The sequence below is a fragment of the Adiantum capillus-veneris genome, chromosome 17 (assembly GCF_014529385.1).
Source record: "Adiantum capillus-veneris isolate H3 chromosome 17, ASM1452938v2, whole genome shotgun sequence".
In the NCBI taxonomy this organism is placed as follows: domain Eukaryota; kingdom Viridiplantae; phylum Streptophyta; class Polypodiopsida; order Polypodiales; family Pteridaceae; genus Adiantum; species Adiantum capillus-veneris.
The window spans coordinates 6352153-6369373 of NC_140947.1; the positions used below are offsets into that span (position 1 = coordinate 6352153).

The 17221-nt window shown below is 45.0% G+C and overlaps 2 protein-coding genes across 3 annotated transcripts; both read left to right on the forward strand.

The window, feature by feature from the left end:
- The first annotated feature begins 1247 nt into the window (after positions 1-1247).
- Positions 1248-4385, forward strand: LOC147436752 (uncharacterized). 2 transcript variants are annotated; one of them, XM_086486180.1, is made up of 2 exons: positions 1248-2296; positions 2462-4385. In XM_086486180.1, exons 1-2 carry the CDS (start codon positions 2086-2088, stop codon positions 3805-3807), a joined length of 1557 nt encoding a protein of 518 aa, XP_086342306.1. In that variant the 5' UTR covers positions 1248-2085; the 3' UTR covers positions 3808-4385. The 2 variants fall into 2 exon arrangements, with proteins under 2 accessions (XP_086342306.1, XP_086342304.1); XM_086486178.1 differs by having other exon boundaries at positions 1253-4385.
- Positions 4386-5958: 1573 nt separating this feature from the next.
- On the forward strand, positions 5959-16004 carry LOC147436753 (uncharacterized). Its single transcript, XM_086486053.1, has 9 exons — positions 5959-6028; positions 6123-6181; positions 12749-12820; positions 12920-12960; positions 13335-13366; positions 13504-13537; positions 13803-13812; positions 13897-14277; positions 15960-16004. Exons 1-9 carry the CDS (start codon positions 5959-5961, stop codon positions 16002-16004), a joined length of 744 nt encoding a protein of 247 aa, XP_086342179.1.
- The last annotated feature ends 1217 nt before the right edge of the window (positions 16005-17221 follow it).

The window sequence follows — 17221 nt, forward strand, 5'->3', positions numbered from 1 at the left end:
TTTTCGCGAAGGACAAAATCCACATTGCCTGCTGTATGCTACGTAGTTCTGTGCACGCAGCCACAACTACCCTCTGCTCTCTCAACTTCTCAAGGGCCCAAGGGCTCTACAGTGTAGCCTCTTTTCTCTCTCTCTCTCTCTCTCTCTCTCTCTCGGGGAATTTGCGATTGTGAAGCTTGTTAATTCTACGTTTAGTATTTAACCAATGCAACCGGCTCTCTGGAGGACGTGCACGTGCAAAGCCTGTCGAGTGGAGCACTGGAGCCTCCTCTCTCACTTGCGAATCGCAACGTTGCACGCGCGGGGGCACACAGCCACATAGAGACGCATTTTGAAAGCTCAAGGCATTAAGGTGCGCCCGCCGCGGCGGGACAGGCCCCCTGATAAGGTCCACGGTTCCCTCATCCCAGCCTCCAGGTGTAAATACGACTCCTCCATTATATTCAGTTTTCCAGCTGACAGGGTAGAATACAAAATACAGCGTAGCGTAGAGAAAAGGGGAGTGGAGTCTTGATGGCGGGATGCTTGCTAGGCCAGGCCAACCTTAGGGGGGTATATGTGAAAATGAAAATTTAAAATAGAAAAGAGACTTTAAAGGCAGGAGCATGCCAGGCTGGGAGTGCAGGTAGTGCCACATGGAGAGCAGGAAAGCTCATACGGATACGCTGTCAGAGGGCCGTATATACGGGGCCCGAGGGCGAGGGGCAGGGGAGGCGCTCGTGCGGGTGGCGGGCGGAGATAAGGTTTTACGCCTCGTGCGGGTCCCGGCCGTCTCTGGAGGCTGCACAACAGAGAACAGTGTCACACACACACACACACAACAAACAGTGTGCTACTGCAGTGAGAGCGTGACGATCAGTCACTGATCCCCACACAAAATGGCTAGACACGCCACAAACAAGCACACATGCCGGACATATGTGGCCCATATCCGCAGAAAAGCCAGGGCCTGGGGCCTGGACGGGATAAAAGAGAGAGAAGGAAGGAAATTTTGGGCCTTGGCGAGCTTCCAACGAATGACGAGAGACTGGTGGGGCTGCCGCTCTGCACAGCCACCAGCTTGTAACCAGCGTTTGACCATCCTCTCCCGCCCCTTTAATCCCGCCATTAGCCCCTTTGACTCTAGATTACATCCCCTTAATCCACCTTAGGCTAAATACAGAGAAGAGGAGAGACGCGAGAGAAGGGAGAAAGGATCATGTGTCGTGCCCCGCATAGCCAAATAACGTGGGTCGTGTGCTCCGTTACAAAATAGCAAATTCTCCTCTCTGTCACCTGAAGCCACAATGCGTGCATAAATAGGCTAGTCGTGGCCCCCTTTGTTTGTATCGCAGTAATAAAATCCTACTACGACCACGCCCAGGCCCAGCCCAGCCAGTTCTTCTCTCTCTAGCCAGTCGCCTTGCCGGCCTGTGTAGCAAAAGCTACAGTGCACACTTTTACTTCTCCCCTCCAATTTGCCCCAAGGCCATCCCCCTACCCCTACCCCAACTCCCCCTTTTGTTTATTGTGGCTCACCCTCTTCATTGCTGCAAGGTCCCTTCCTCTCCCGCAAGCACCACTAGACCTCACAAGCACACATGCACAGCAGCAGAAGAGAGAGAGCTCCTCTTCTGAAAAGGCCCTGGCCCTGGCCCATCTGCCTCTCTCTCACACACACAGACGCCCACACACGCGCGCTCACACAGGGCTCAACTGTATCCTAGGCCCCCTTTTGTCTGGTTAAATCTTAGCACCCCCCGCTGCCCCTGTCTTCCGGCTTGCCAGCCTTTGCTTGTAGTGGTCGATCATTCTTCCCGATTAGAGTAGCGCATGGAGTTCAATTCCTTGTGGGCCTTGCCCTCAAGCAGGCTCATCAAGCACCATGATTGGCTTCAATGACGGGACTCCCCTCTGCTCATACACCACCAATAGCAGGCATACAGGTATAACAACTCCAGTACTCCATGAACATTCTGCTTCTGCATCGGTTTGCGCTGCCGGGCCTGCTCCTTGGTTCACCACATCTCATCATGCTGCCATCATCCTGAATGTGGATCTCCCACCAACGCCCAATTGCAGCCATCATCTCCCTGACAGTTTAGGATGGACTCAGGGGATCATGGCCAGCCTACATCAAAAGCAGAAGGAAGCCCACAGCGGAGTCTTCCCTTACAGCTTGTGCAATATGAGCAGGGGGACGCGAGGAATCCCAGTCTCGGCTATGCGCATCAGCAGCACCCGCAGCATCATCCCTTCTTCGGCGGTCCCTCCACCATGACTCACGCTATGGCTGTCATGGCAGGTGCCAATACAGGTATGGGCTCTCCACAAGTAGATGCATCTCTGGCAATGTCTGTTGCAACCAGCATGGTTCAAAAGCATATACCTGACGGGCAGCCTATTGGTGGCATGGCTGCCTTGTCGAGTCAGCTTGCCGCATCTAGACCACACCTTCAATCACAGGAGCTTGCCATTGCAGGACCTTCCTCAGAACCAGGCGCACTTGTAAGCAAAAAACCACCTGCCAAGCGATCATCTACCAAGGATCGGCACACGAAGGTCGATGGGCGGGGCAGGAGAATCCGCATGCCTGCAGCATGTGCTGCCCGCATTTTTCAGCTCACTCGCGAGCTGGGACATAAATCAGATGGAGAGACAGTTGAATGGCTCCTTCATCATGCTGAAGCTGCTGTGATTGCAGCAACAGGGACCGGTACCATTCCCGCCTCTTTTCAAACATCAGGGGGTTCCTTGCGATCCACATCATCTAGCATCTCCGCATCCTTGCATAAGGCACCATCATTGTCAGGCTCGCTTGGGTTCTCAGCATTGGGACAGAGGGGGGACACCATGGACACATTGAATGTTGCTAGGTTGGAGCAAGCTAGAAGAGCGGAATGGGAGCAGTCAGCAGATGAGCATACCAATCGTCGCATGATGCTGTCCATTGGTCAGAGTCCTTTAAGTCATCAAAGAGGTGACATTGCGATGGGGCCTGATGTGATGCAGGGTTTCCACACTGAAAGCTTACTGGGGGATGTAGGTGAAGGCATGGGGGGTGCAGATTCGATGGACTCAAGTGGCAACGTCATCAGGAAAAGGTTTCGAGGCCTAAGCCATCTCAAAGAAGACCAACCTGATCTATCAAGACCGCCTCTCTCTGTGATGAGACCCTCATCTCTTGGTGGTGGTGAAGGACCGATGAGCGCATCTTCAAGCTTGATGCCAATGTGGGCCGTGGCACCGCCCCCGGGGATGGCAAGCAGCAGTTCATTGCCAGGAGCATTTTGGATGCTTCCAATGAGTGCCGGTACATCAAATACCGGGGTAGCAGTGGGGCCTCCACAAGAACAAATATGGACATTCCCATCAGTTGGACCATCGGCAGCCATGTACAGGATGGCAACTCCTGCAGGTCCGTCAATACATTTGGGCTCTGGGGGGGGAGGCATGACGCAAGCGTTGCCAACAACAGGACCATCAGGTGGGGGCAATTCTCCATCATCTTCATCGTCGACAATTATGCCCATCGCTCCATCCATGCTACCGGGGGGAGCAGTGACATTTATGCATAGATTTGGAGGGATGGGCATTGATCTACAAGGTAGCCAGTATGGGCATATGCCAAGTACTTTACTGCAGCAGGGCTCTCAGCAAGTAGCTTCGAGCCCAGGATTAGGCCTTGGTGCTGGAGATCAGCACTTGGGCATGCTTGCTGCATTCAATGCAGCCTACTCTGGTAGATCAGTCCAGCAAGATCAACAATCCCTCGGCTCTGGCCGTCAGCAAGGTGAAAGTGGCGAGGATGCGGCCAGTTCGCAATGACATGGATGCTCTTGAATATGATGCCGAGGATTCCTCTTCTCAAGCAGATGCAACCGATTAAAAGCAGCACATCTGCATGATAAGCATCGGCGCGGAGCGTCAACTGCCTTAAGTGCGTGTGCAGGGCTCACCAACATGTTGTCGGCAGCACCGCCAGTATGGCTTCTCAATTTTGAATTGTTTTGTATTGATTGAGATTTCTCTCACAGAAAACAAGAAAGCACACCATGAATTACTTGGAGCACATCAAGTGACGAGCCTGAGCTTGGAGGATATGGCTCACCCTTATATTATTTGTTGCAGATGGACATGTTGTCTTTCTCATTCACTGAGATTGTAATTGATACAATAAGATAAGCTGCTTGTCTTGGTGGCAGTATTATAGTGAGATCACTTGCTTGTACAGCAAAGACCCCTATAATCATATGTAAAGGTAAGAGAGTATGAAATGGTCATACCTCTCATGCATGCAAGGGAGGTGGGTGAGCCACATGCATGAGAGCTGCCCAGCATTGTTATCTGGCATGTCTCCTCTGTGTAAGCTTTCCTCAATATGGGTCTACATCATTCATGGGTAATCTCAGCAGTTAATAATAACACTCCTCCTGCTCCATTTTTACAATGTCGAAAGGTAGTTGGTGCTCAGCAAGCGCTTCTGTCGAAGGGGACGTTTGTGCAGTTGCCTCTTTCTCTGTTTCAATTTTCAAAGCGCTCCCCCCCTTTCCTCGACTTTCATCAGCGTAACATTCTATGCCTTTTGCAGAGTTGGGAACTCGGGAATCATGCTCTCAACGGGGGTTAGCCTGTTACGGTTGGAACTTTGCTCCTTTTATCTGTGCGTGTTATACGCTGTGTCGCGACGTCGTTTCGTGTTTCTCGCCTCGGGACTCCAATTTGCTTCTTTAAGTGGGTTGGTCTTTTTTTGGGCGTTTTGGCGGGGAGGGGGACAATCCAACGAGGCTTGGACTTAGAATCTTCTTCGTTCAAGAGGGTAATGGGATAAACAATCTAGCAAACTCAGAACCAGATCATCAATCTACCATCCATATATATATATATATATATATAGAGAGAGAGAGAGAGAGAGAGAGAGAGAGAGATCCCCTTCCAATTCATGCTTAAGACATGTTTTATGACCAATACAATGGCTTAGCACATTGCTATAGGTGTTACCAAATTTATTAACATTGAGAGCTTGCACACAAGTGTGTACACGACTCCTAAAGCTTAGATTGCAGCTAGATGTGCATGGGCAATGCTACCGAATAGGTGATGCGAAAGAGAAAGGGGAACCAATTTTATGATGAGATTTTGATACTAAGGTTGTTGGAATATTGTATTGTGATGAATAATACTCTATTGGATATTCATGCCAAGTATTTAAATGAGTAGATGCAATGTATATGGCATCATGTTGAGAAAGATTTTGTAAACGAACAAACAAGAGACCAATTTGGAAGATTATCAAACTACAAGAGACCAATTTTGAAGATTATCAAACTATATCAAATTGTCTTGGATGTCTATCCAAGCAAAATACCAAGAGCTTGTTTGTCCTACCCATGAATGATATGTGTATCGTGTAATAAGTGTAGCCCAAGAGATGGCACCCTTCCTAAATAACTTCTCTTTAGACAAGTGCATGATCAATTTGAATGCACGCTCACTAATTAATGTGTTCTCTTAGTATGAGTTTTATGTGTGTGATAACAAATGCCACCATCATCAATGTCTTTGATAGCTTAATCAAATTATCTTGGACATCTGTCCAATCAAAACAACCAAGGGTTTGTTTGCCCTACCCATGGTAGATGTATCGTGTAATAAGTGTAGCCTAAGAGACAACACCTTGATAGAAAGCTCCTGAATAACTTCTCCTCAAACAAGTGCATGATCACTTTGAATACACGCTCACTAATTAATGTGCTCTCTTAGTAAGAGTTTTATGTTTGTATGGTAATAATACCTTCGCTTGTGCTCTACACAAATTTTTCACGAAGGTATGCTAAGACAAAAATGCAAGTTCGAGTATATGACATATTAAACTATAGAGAAGATAGATTGCAAGATGGAACTATGAAGATGTTGAGTATCCGAATGAGAAGGATAAGGATGGTGGGGATGGTATGGAGAAAGATGTTGTAGAGAAGGATGGTCAAGTTGGGACTGTACAACACTTTATGGGAAATATTGTTCATACTGGAGAAGGGAGATAACACATGTTGGTGGATGACACCAAATGACTCATACATGATGGCAAAAATGAGGTTACAAATGAGACAGATGGAGAGTGATGAATTTTGTGCTATTTTTAGCGAAGATAAGTAGTTCCATTGCAGTAGCTAATAGACAAGAGAAGGTTAATGAAGAGCATGTAATAGTAGAGGTGTCAGAAACAAACTCTAATGACCTCAATGTTCTTGCAATATTGGAGCAGGGGGGAGGCTTATAGATGTTGAAGGGTTTTGTATGGGAAGAAGACCTTAGGGAAAATAAAATAAGGGCAATGTGTTCTGGACCAATGGCCATCAAAGATTCTTGTATGATCAGCAAGTGAAAGGCCTAAAGAATTGTGTGTGTGTGTGTGTGTGTGTGTGTGTGTGTGTGTGTGTGTAATAAATATTATAGTGACTACATTAATTAAGACTCGAGACTTTGAGTCAAAAAAATTGATGCTTTCTAAAAAGGCCATTGAGTACAACAATTTGGGAAAATTTGTGTAACCCCTTCAACTTTTATCCACAAACCCAACTTATGCAAGTATTGATCTTGGTACTCTCATCCATCATAAACCAAAAGAATTAGAATTAGTCTCTTAATTTATGGACTACAAGTGTCTTAAGATCAATACACATGTTATAAATGTCAACATAGAGAGATTGAGGATGTGGGTACAATGTCAAAGAGCTTGTTATGGCGGTGTAGGGGCCAAGGAGAATATCTTCCAATCTTAGGCTCAGAGGATTCCATGCATATCATGCTCTTAAGTAGCATAGAATAGGTGGGTCCGTGGGAGAGGAGTTGGCGGTTTCTCCTTTGTCATGAGTGAGTGGTGTGATGGGGTTAGAAAAGAAGAAGGTGGGCGCGCTACAAAAGGAGCCGGTACCTTATACGCACGGCATTGTACAATTATATTGCCCATCCATATAATCCCATGATGGTGGTCTATAGGTCTAAACAAAGGCTTATAGGTTTTTACTTACAAGTAAACAAGCATATGATCCAATGTGTGATACTTCCATGCTACTTTGTGTGTAAAGGTGACCCTCCTTCCTTCTCGCACTACGAGGTCCCAGAGGGGGCACTAGGCCCCCAGAGGGACTTAGTGCCCACCATTGAACATGTGTAATATTGTTGGTATGTCATGAATCTCTGATGTGTATTTGAGCAAATAGCTCTTTACTAATCACCATAGTCTGACTCTCTCAAATCCATTGGCACAAAAATCTTGTACTAGCCTTTTTATATCTTTGGTTGTTGTTTGTGGTGAAGAGTTGAGAAAATGATGGGTTTTGTTTGAAACAATATTACTTTGTGAGCCCATCCAAATGGTTGATTGTTGCCTCTGTGGATTTATTTGAACACTTGGACTAAAGATCTGTTGTCTTTTTGTATCGTGCACCTGTTTCTCCTGCCATCTATAACTTCAAGTTGCATGTTGATGAAACTTTCTTTGCTTGCTATCCCATCCTTAAAAGATGTAGCACTATGATCTATTGTTAAACATGGGGGGTAGATTGGGTTTTGGTTGAGGAAGAAGGAGTGGTCATGGTTCTTGACCCATAATATATCATCAAAATACATGAAGGCAGTCTGTAGTGATGTTAGTTTTTGTCGAGTGTTTGGGTCTTGTAGCTTGAATGGGATATACCCATATTCCAGGGCTTGTAGGTACATATTTCACCACATCGGGGAGCAAGCGAATCCCATAGGTATGCCATTGATTTGTCTATAGGTACCCCCATTGCATTGGACAATCATATTGTCTATGAGCCAAGAATTGATAAAAAGAGTTTGTTGTCGGGTAATGATAGCCACTATGACATTTGGAGCACATTACCGCTCAGATAGACACAAAAAAACAAAGGGAAAGTTCAAGTCAAAAAATCTCAGAGGCGGTAATGCTGGAGTCAATGCTCGCGGTAATGGTCCTTCAGCAATGCACGCAATAATCGGCCCGGCTATATTTCCGCGCTTATTTCCGCGGGCCTTACAGCAGGAATTATCGCAACCATTACCGCGCACGCGTGTATTTTTTAAAAAAAAGCAGATGACCATTTGGATGGTCCTTGGTAAGACCCATCCAAATGGTCATTTGCCTTTTTTTTCCTATACATTTAATAAATAAAAAAACAACAATTTCATTGCACAAAAACTTTGGGCCAAAATCAAATGTTTAATTATATTGGAGAAACTGTTCATTACAAAATTGCTCAAATAGGCGATGCATGGCGGCTATACAACTGTGGCCAAAAGAAGACTTTGGGCCAAAATCAAGTGTTTAAGTATATTGGATATTACAAAATTGCCCAAATAGGCAATACATGGGGGCTATACAACTGTGGCCAAAAGAAGACGGGCCCAAAAACACTTGGAGGATTGAGCTACTCGGATCCTGGGACCTCTCGAGGGACTCCCTGACTCTGGAAAAGAAAAAAACAACAAAACCTTTAATTAATACAAATAGATACATAATTTTGCATACACTCATTTTTTTTTTTTAAAGTTCACACTTACAGGCTATAATGTACGACATGCATTTTCAAATTCTTCGCGATTGATTTTGTTGTTTTCATACAGCCAGCACCATGTCTAATATTCGGAGTGGCTCTCTCTGTATCTCTGGATCTCTCGGCTTGGGGGTTTCGCCGCCTCACGTGCAAGAAGATCCTCAACCATATTGTGCAAATGATCTTCCTCCACCTCCATGTGGGGCGGGGAGGTGGGGAGATCCCCATATGTGGTGGATGTAGGATGCACATGCGCTCATGTGGACCCACCCACATCGGACGGCGGGTGTGACCCCCCTCCCATGACTGCTTCCTGGCGCAATCGCTCTTCCGTCCTCCTCCCGCCTCTGCCCCCGATCACACTCCAATGGGGAGCGACATCAATGGATGCCAAAACGCTCGGATCGCTAGTTTCCATTCGAGCGCGTTTTCTCGGATCGTCCCATAGTCCATAATCATCCATGTGAGCCAAGCATATACGCCGAAGCGGTGCAATCGCACGCTTACATCGCGTACATGGACATAGTAGTCGCTCGCTCAACCATCGAGTTCGTTTCGCGCCAACCGGCGGGCCCACGTCATTCCAATCGACCTGCACACACGACCACACACTAAATAAGAAAAAATAAAATAAGAAAAAGAAGAATCAAGAATGTTGGTGCTGACATGACTGACACTCATTAAAGATAGAGGGGATTGTAAGGTAAAGAGGTGGGTACAAGAGGTCATCCAGTCGGCGTAACCTTAATGTCTCATCAGAGATTTTCGCGGTAATACACGCTGTAATCCACGCGGGAGAAGACGCGGTAATACGCACGGTAAAATTTCCAGCAAACTTTTTTATATAAAAGGGGCACCTAAGTGCCCCCGCGAAATTGAATGCCAAAAATTCAAAAGCTAGCTCCTTCTCTGCGTGGACCTGTTTCCCTCTCCATCTCCAAGCTCTCTCTCCTTCTCCCTCTCCATCTCCAAGCTCTATTACTCTCTTCATCTCCATCCCCACCATATCCAAGCGATCGAGGTCACGACTGTAAGTGCTCGAACTCTCTCTCTTTCTTCTCGTTCTTCTACACACACACACACACACAAACACATACACACACACACACACACACAATGCATACACATTGCACACACACACACACACACACACACACACAATGTATACACACACATGCACTAACATGCACACACACATTGTACACACGCACACGCACACATACTAATTTGTGCACAATCACACACTAATGCAAGCATTAGTGTGTGCATGCATTATACACACACTAATGCTTGCATTAGTGTATGATTGTGCACAAATTAGTGTGTTTTCACACACTATTTTGTGCACAATATTCACACACTAATGCCCACATTAGTGTGTGCATGCGTTACAAGCACACACTAATGCTTGCATTAGTGTGTGCTTGTGCATGCATTAGTGTGTGCATGCATTATACACACACACACACTAATGCTTGCATTAGTGTGTGATTGTGCACAAATTAGTGCGTGGAAACACACTAATGCATGCACACACTAATGCTTGCATTAGTGTGTGATTGTGCACAAATTAATGTGTTTTCACATACTATTTTGTACACAATCACACTAATGCCACCATTAGTGTGTGCATGCATTATACACACACACACACACACTAATGCTTGCATTAGTGTGTGTGTGTGTGTGTATAATGCTCACACTAATGCCCGCATTAGTGTGTGCATGCATTATACACACACAATAATGCTTGCATTAGTGTGTGCATGCATTAGTGTGTTTCCACACACTAATTTGTGCCCAAGCGCACACTAATGCAAGCGTTAGTGTGTGCATACCTCTCTAGCACACACTAATGCTTGCATTAGTGCGTCAAGCATTAGTGTGTGCTTGTGCACAAATTAACTAATGCAAGAATTAGTGTGTGTGTGCATGCATTGGTGTGTTTTCACACACTAATTTGTGCATAAGCACGCACTAATGCAGGCATTAGTGTGTGCATGTGTTACAAGCACACTCTAACGCTTGCATTAGTGTGTATGCATTACAAGCATACCAAAACATACCTCCATGTGGGTGTGCGATGATGTTGATTGAGACCTCAATGGTCACCGAGAAGCCCAACGGTAGATTAAGGTCCAACACACACACACTAGATTAATTTTTTGCCACACACTAAGGCACACACACAATAAATTAATTAAAAGCACACACACACACACACACACACTCTAAATGGATGCAAAAAAAAAAGCACACAAACCATTTCTTAAATAGGAGATAAAAGGAATCCTATGTAGGGAGGAATCCTATGCAAGGAGGAATCCTATGCAATAAAGAATCTCACTTTGACTAGAATCCAATGTTAATTAGGGTCCCTTTTTTTTGTGAAATTGTAGGATATGGCATCCTCTTCCACACCCGGCTATCGATCCATAGAGGACTTTCTCGCCGAGGGCCTCTCTTACGAGGACGCTTGTGATGCTTACTACTCACAGTCTTCCTCCCACCAGCCACAATCCACCTTCGGCTTTCGATGGTTCCGAGATGCAGTACACGACCCTGACCTTGAGAGGGCATACCGCGCCCACGCAGAGTGGCTATCCTCGCAGTAGAGTCTTCTAGGGCGGTACACACCAGCACAGTTGGCTGCCTATGGGCTCTCACCGCTTGCGACACCGGGCGCCAGCACTCCGATCGTGCAGAGTGTGCCTCCCATAGCGCCTCCCTCCATCTTACCCTCAACTTTCCCATCACCCACAGCTCCCTCCATCTTGCATTCGCAGCGATCCACGGCCGCACCGTCGAGTTATCCGTCGCCTACACCACCTAGCGGTTCGGGCTCGGGCCAACGCTCTTCGTGTGGCCAACGCTCTTCCCGTAGTGGTGGCTCATGCTCTCGTCAAGATAGTGGCTCATGCTACTTTGGTGGTGGAGGGGGCAGTGCTACAGATTCACCTCCTCTTACGCCCTGACCTCCTCGATCACCCCTTGGAGCTCCACGTGAAGATGAGGACCGCGATGCGCCCGCCCCGGACGCTCGTGGCTACTACTATTATATACATCGAGGGAGGGAGGTGGATCTAGGTTTCTCTTTGGGGAGGACATTTTGAGGGCACCTTAACCAGCTGATCCACTCGACATACCAAGATTGCTTTAAATCTTTCAAAGATCAGGACCCAGCCGACTTCACGTACATTCACACGACATTGCTCACGCGGTTCCCTAATCTGGAAGTGGAAGAGTTCTCCAGGCAGTGGCTCGAGGAGTACGTCAAGATTTTCTTGAAAAATAAGAAGTCCAGTGTGCGGAGGGAGGCAAAGCGAACATTTGAATCTGAGGGTCACACCTATCGCCCTGGAAATGTTCACGATGAGGAGTGGGAGAAAGCCCAGAGCGAGTTGGAGGACGAGAGAGCGGCAGGTGCTAGGGCGCACACTCGACAGGTGGAGGCAAGGGCGCAGCAAACGCCCACGCATTACGGCTCGGGCAAAAAAGCAGCATGGAAAGATAAATTTGTGAGTGCGCGTATTTTCATTTGAATTGATTTAATTGTGGTAATAAGGTTAGGTTTGTGATATTTTTTAATTGATATACAACAAGATATTACTATGCATGTGTTCAAAAATGTTGGGCAAGCTATATGGGATCACATAGTAGGCAAGAAAGATTCATTGGGGGCTAGAGAGGACATGAGGGCCATAAGGAGGCTCCCTCCTTCGGCCACACCTCGCATGGGGCCTCGGGGGAAGATGGTTCTTCCAAATTCACCTTGGATTCTATCAAGGGTGGATCAAGAGCGGATGAAACAAGTCATTGCATCCATCCGTACTCCAACAGGTTATATGCGTTCGCTCAAGGGTGCCTTCACTAAAACTAAGAAAGGAAGATCCACACAACTGTATGGGCTCAAATCCCATGATTGGCACAAGATTCTTCAGGTAATGTGTGTGTGTGTGTGTGTGTGTGTGTGTGTGTGTGTGTGAGTGTGTGTGTATGTGGTTTAGGGTTCTGGATACTAATAAGTCTTTTTGTTTGTGCAATAGTTTGTGCTTCTAATTAGCATTAGTGGATTTGCGGACACGAAGTTAAAGGCTGCAATATTCAAGGTGGGAGAAGTTGTCAGATATAACACATTTGATCCTCCCTCCTAAACTTTACTTTGAAGACTAACTTTACTATGAAGATTATGAAGGGTTTTTTGGTTACAGGTTTGTGAGTTCTTTCTTGAGAGGTTCCTAAAGACCTTGAAAGACTTTGTAAGGCTACGATCACAACCAGAGGTATTCATCGATCTTAAGCCTTAAACCTTATTAAGATTGGATTGTATTCACAACGCTTTTTATTGGTTACTTTAATCACTAATGGTTTCATGTGTTCAGGCAAGCATGGCAGAGGGTTGGGTTGTACAAGAATCTTTTGTGTATGTCTCTCAATATCTTTTCACAATAGACCCATCATTGCCTCGTTTAAAGACGGAGGAAGAGGATCCAAAAAAACACACAAACATTCCAAGTGGGAAAGGTTCTCTCTTGATTTTGGATAGGGAATTTCAAGCCACAATCAACAACCATTGTCTACTCAATGCTCCCATCATGGGCAAATGGGTGGATATGTATATGGAGGTGCGTACAACGAGAGAAAGGGAGAGGGAAGCATGGAAGAGGTCGCATGGCGGTAGGCGAGCACCTCCCTTTCCTAAAGAGCTTGCCAAATACCCTGATCTAATTCCAGTTGGGTGGATACACAATGCCATGACCAAGGCCAAGGCACAAGGAGAACAAATAAGCCCTAAAGAATGGGAGTACGTGCGAGGATGTCTACCAAGGGTAATATACTCAATGTGTTGTGTGTGTGTGTGTGTGTGGGTGTGTGTGTGTGTGTATGTGTGTCATCTCTCTCTCTCTCTCTCTCTCTCTCTCTCTCTCTCTCTCTCTCTCTCATCTATCCTGATTGGTTTTTGCAGGCCTTCACATTCAACTCTATGTGGTCCGAAGGACGTCATTTTCGAACCCGCAAGATAGATGAGTGTCGAACCACTCACGATAGTGGAGTTATGGGCAACTTTGACACGACAACACAAGAGGTGAGGGAATGTGGAACAATAGAGAGGATAATCAAAGTGGATTTCAGAACATTTCACAAATATCTCTTTGACTGCCGATGGTTTGCGGGTGAGATTAAGAGACATGAGAATGGGCTCTATATGGTAGACTTCAGGCAATTTCATCGCAGGAAGACCGACAACTTGGTGCAACCTAGTAGTTGTGAGCAGGTAAAGTCCATGTGCAACTCACTAAAACATTATATGATACATATAAAACTACATTCATGTTGTTGTTTGCTCTATGACCTATAGGTGTTTTATGTGCCTTGTACGTATCAAAGACGACTTTGGTATGTTATTTCAGTCACACCACGGAGCAGATCTATCTTTGCAGATACAAACATAGAGACTTTGGCAGATCCCACCATACCATCTCAAGAAGACGCCCATGACGATGATGCAGTTGAGGTCGAGGAGAACCAACCATTCCCAATAACCAACCATAGTGGAGAGGAGGACGAGGATGGAGAGGATGATGATGATTCAATAGGAGAGGCTGTAGAGGATGAATCAATAGATTTATTTGTTGATTTAGCTACTATGGGGTTGGACATGGATGTAAGCATTTGTAGAGATCTCTTGGAGGATGAAAAAAATATCTTTTGGATTTTGTCTTCTTTCTCTACTTATGCTGTACAAAAGGGCTATTTGTTTATGAACGCAAGACAATACAATTTTGATCATCGTTCGCTTGCCATTTCCATATGAATGCATAATTGACATAAGATTTTGAGGTGGAAACAAAATATTTTTTGATATAGAATCTCATGGAGTACAAATGAGTAGAGTAGGAGAATCATACCAATAGATGAGGCAAGCAAAGAGAAGAGAGGTACTAAAAATCCCAATGAGAATAGGATTTCTTACACTCCATGCAAAAAGGGGGTACCAATTTCTGAAAAGTAACAAAATAGAATAGGATTTATAGAAAGGGAAAAGTGGGAGAGGAATGGGGGCGGGGCTGGGATTCTTTTTTTATTGCGGTAATATGCACGGCTATATGTGCGGTAATACATGCGGTAATACTCGCGGAAAGTCAAAAAACGCACCGACGAGGCTGCAGCATACAATCTCTCTCTTTCTTGAACCTCTCTCTCTCCTCTTATGTGGTAATGCTGTGCGGTAACAGCAGCGTTCTCCCATAGTGAGCTTTCTTGTACTCTTGACTAGACCAATTGCCAAGGATATATGTGGATGGAAACTTCTTGAAGGAGATGTAATCCTTGTGTGCATGGTCATAAGCATATGAAATGAGCTGAGCTATCCTAGTTTTTGGCATTCTCATAGTGCATCTTTTGATGTATGTTGAGAAAATAGTGGTAGCTTCGATTGGTAGACTTATCACTACATCATATATAGTGAGTCCACAATCCACCAAGACTGGATTTTATTGTTGTGGCATAGTAAGGCCTTTTGGTCTCTATTCTTAATGAAGGGGGTGTATGTTTTTAGGGTGCATGCTAGAAGTAAGGATAAAATTGAAAAGCAGTAGTTTGCTCCATTAGGTATCCACCTAAAGGCTTTTTTATGAGCCTTATAATTGGCCATTAGGTAGGGGAGAGGGGAAGTGTTTGTAGTGTGAAATGGTTCACATGTAAAGTATATCCTCTCTAGGGCTTTCTCTTGGGTCTCATTATGAGGGATGAAATCTGGTTCTGCTAGCCTTTGCTTAGCCTAAGATACCATTTATGCTTTACATACCAAGACAGGATTATTGGGTGCCTTATCCAAGCAGGTAATAAAAAAGTTTTCCTTGATGCTTTTTATGTCTATTTTTAAGTCCTTAATGTTTTTAATAAACCTTTTTCTTGGTATGTTGATGTGATAAAAATCCCACAAATTTGATGGTACTTATGGGGTAATCAATTGTAATCACTTTCTTGGTTAGAGGGTGAGTACTAGATTCCATACTTCTTCACAAGCAATATGAATACATAAAGGTTGGGTAGGTATGTAATTTAACCCTTTATGTAAAACCTTTTGAATGCATGGATCAAAGGTAGAAAAATCATAAGTTAATATATGGTTGACCTTATGAGAGAAACCCATAATCCCTAGTTTACAAAAGCGGTGTGTCGACTTTGCATTGCAGACTTTACCCTTAACAAATTCCAAAATAGACATGGTCAAGGTTACATGTACCTTTGTTTCCGAATCCATAGATAAAAAGACCATTATGGCCTCTTATAGAGGGAACATCCATACATGCATTCATATATTTCAGATGGTATATTAGAGGGGTAGTGATAGGTTTTTGTTGGGTTAGTGCTTTCTCCCTACTTCATTCTTAACTAGAATTACCTCCTGTCATTCAGAAATACAAGAGGTTTCTAGCTGATAGAACACATCCTGGAGTGTAAGTAGATCGGCTAAAAGCATTAGGTAGGTTTGATGGTGTGGTTTGCATTGTAGATGTGGGGTGGGTGGGGGGGGGGGGGGGGGGGATGTGTCTGTTGGTAGTCAACAAGGTTCGATCGACTATGGGAGTAGCTACCACAGAACTCAGAGGGGGAGGCAATAGGAGTCCATGAGGGGCTGGGACGTTGGGTTAAATATATGGGGTTTTGATTTCAGGGGTTTCCACATCTACCTACAGGTTTGTGAGTCTACCCTAGCACGCTTTCCTCCTCTTTTGTTGTCTTGTCCCCTAGGGAGACCTGCTTTGGAGCTTGAGCCTTTTCCTATACATTACATGAATTAGGAGGGCTTTTATAGCTTCCTAGCCGTCTATGGAAACCAATTTGAGAAATTTTAGTGTTGATTTCTTCAAGGAGTCAGAAGGGAAGAAGTCTTGCACCTTAATTGTGTATCATGAGCCATAGAGCATGGTTGAACCACAGGACATTACCATCCTTGCATGATTCACCCAAGAAATCACATGCACATTTTATAAAGGGCATGTGTACATTCCACAATTGGTTAGTGAAATAGAGGTCCTGACCAATAAGGGAGATCACTCCTTTTACACCAAGGACACATCCTAAGTCCTATGAGAACCTTTGAGTCTCAAAAATGGACATCCCATTAAGAAGGGTTCCACGATGTTAGAGGTGTTGGTTATTAAGATTTTGTTCAACACAAGTTCTGCAACTGCTTTGTCCTTATCATTCAACAAATTGAGCAAAACCCTTCATTGATGGAAGCTAACAAGGAAAAATTGCCAAAGGCCCATACCTTTACTTTGTGTCTTGAAGCATGACTTCTAGTAGGCAATCCGGTATGAAAGGGTTTGTGTATGTATCCTTTGGTAGGGTGATCTTGTCCATAAAGACACTATTAATAGAGAACTCTTGCCTAATGACTTCAACCTCATCCACTTCAAGTTCTTCGGGGATCAAGTTGTTTGTGGAATCAATAGGGGGAGATAAGGGGGATTTTGGTGCTCCTTGTAGCATGCTCCTTTTTTGTTGCCTCAGTAGAGGGGGGTCGTTCCCATGCTTTCTCCCATGCAGTTCCATGAAACATCGCATGACACGGGGGAGGTGTTCTCGTCATTCTTTCTGCTCATCGGTATCCTCATCAAGAATAGTGTCATCAAGTAATCTAGAAATAGTAGTCGGTCGATTTTCTTTTGCGA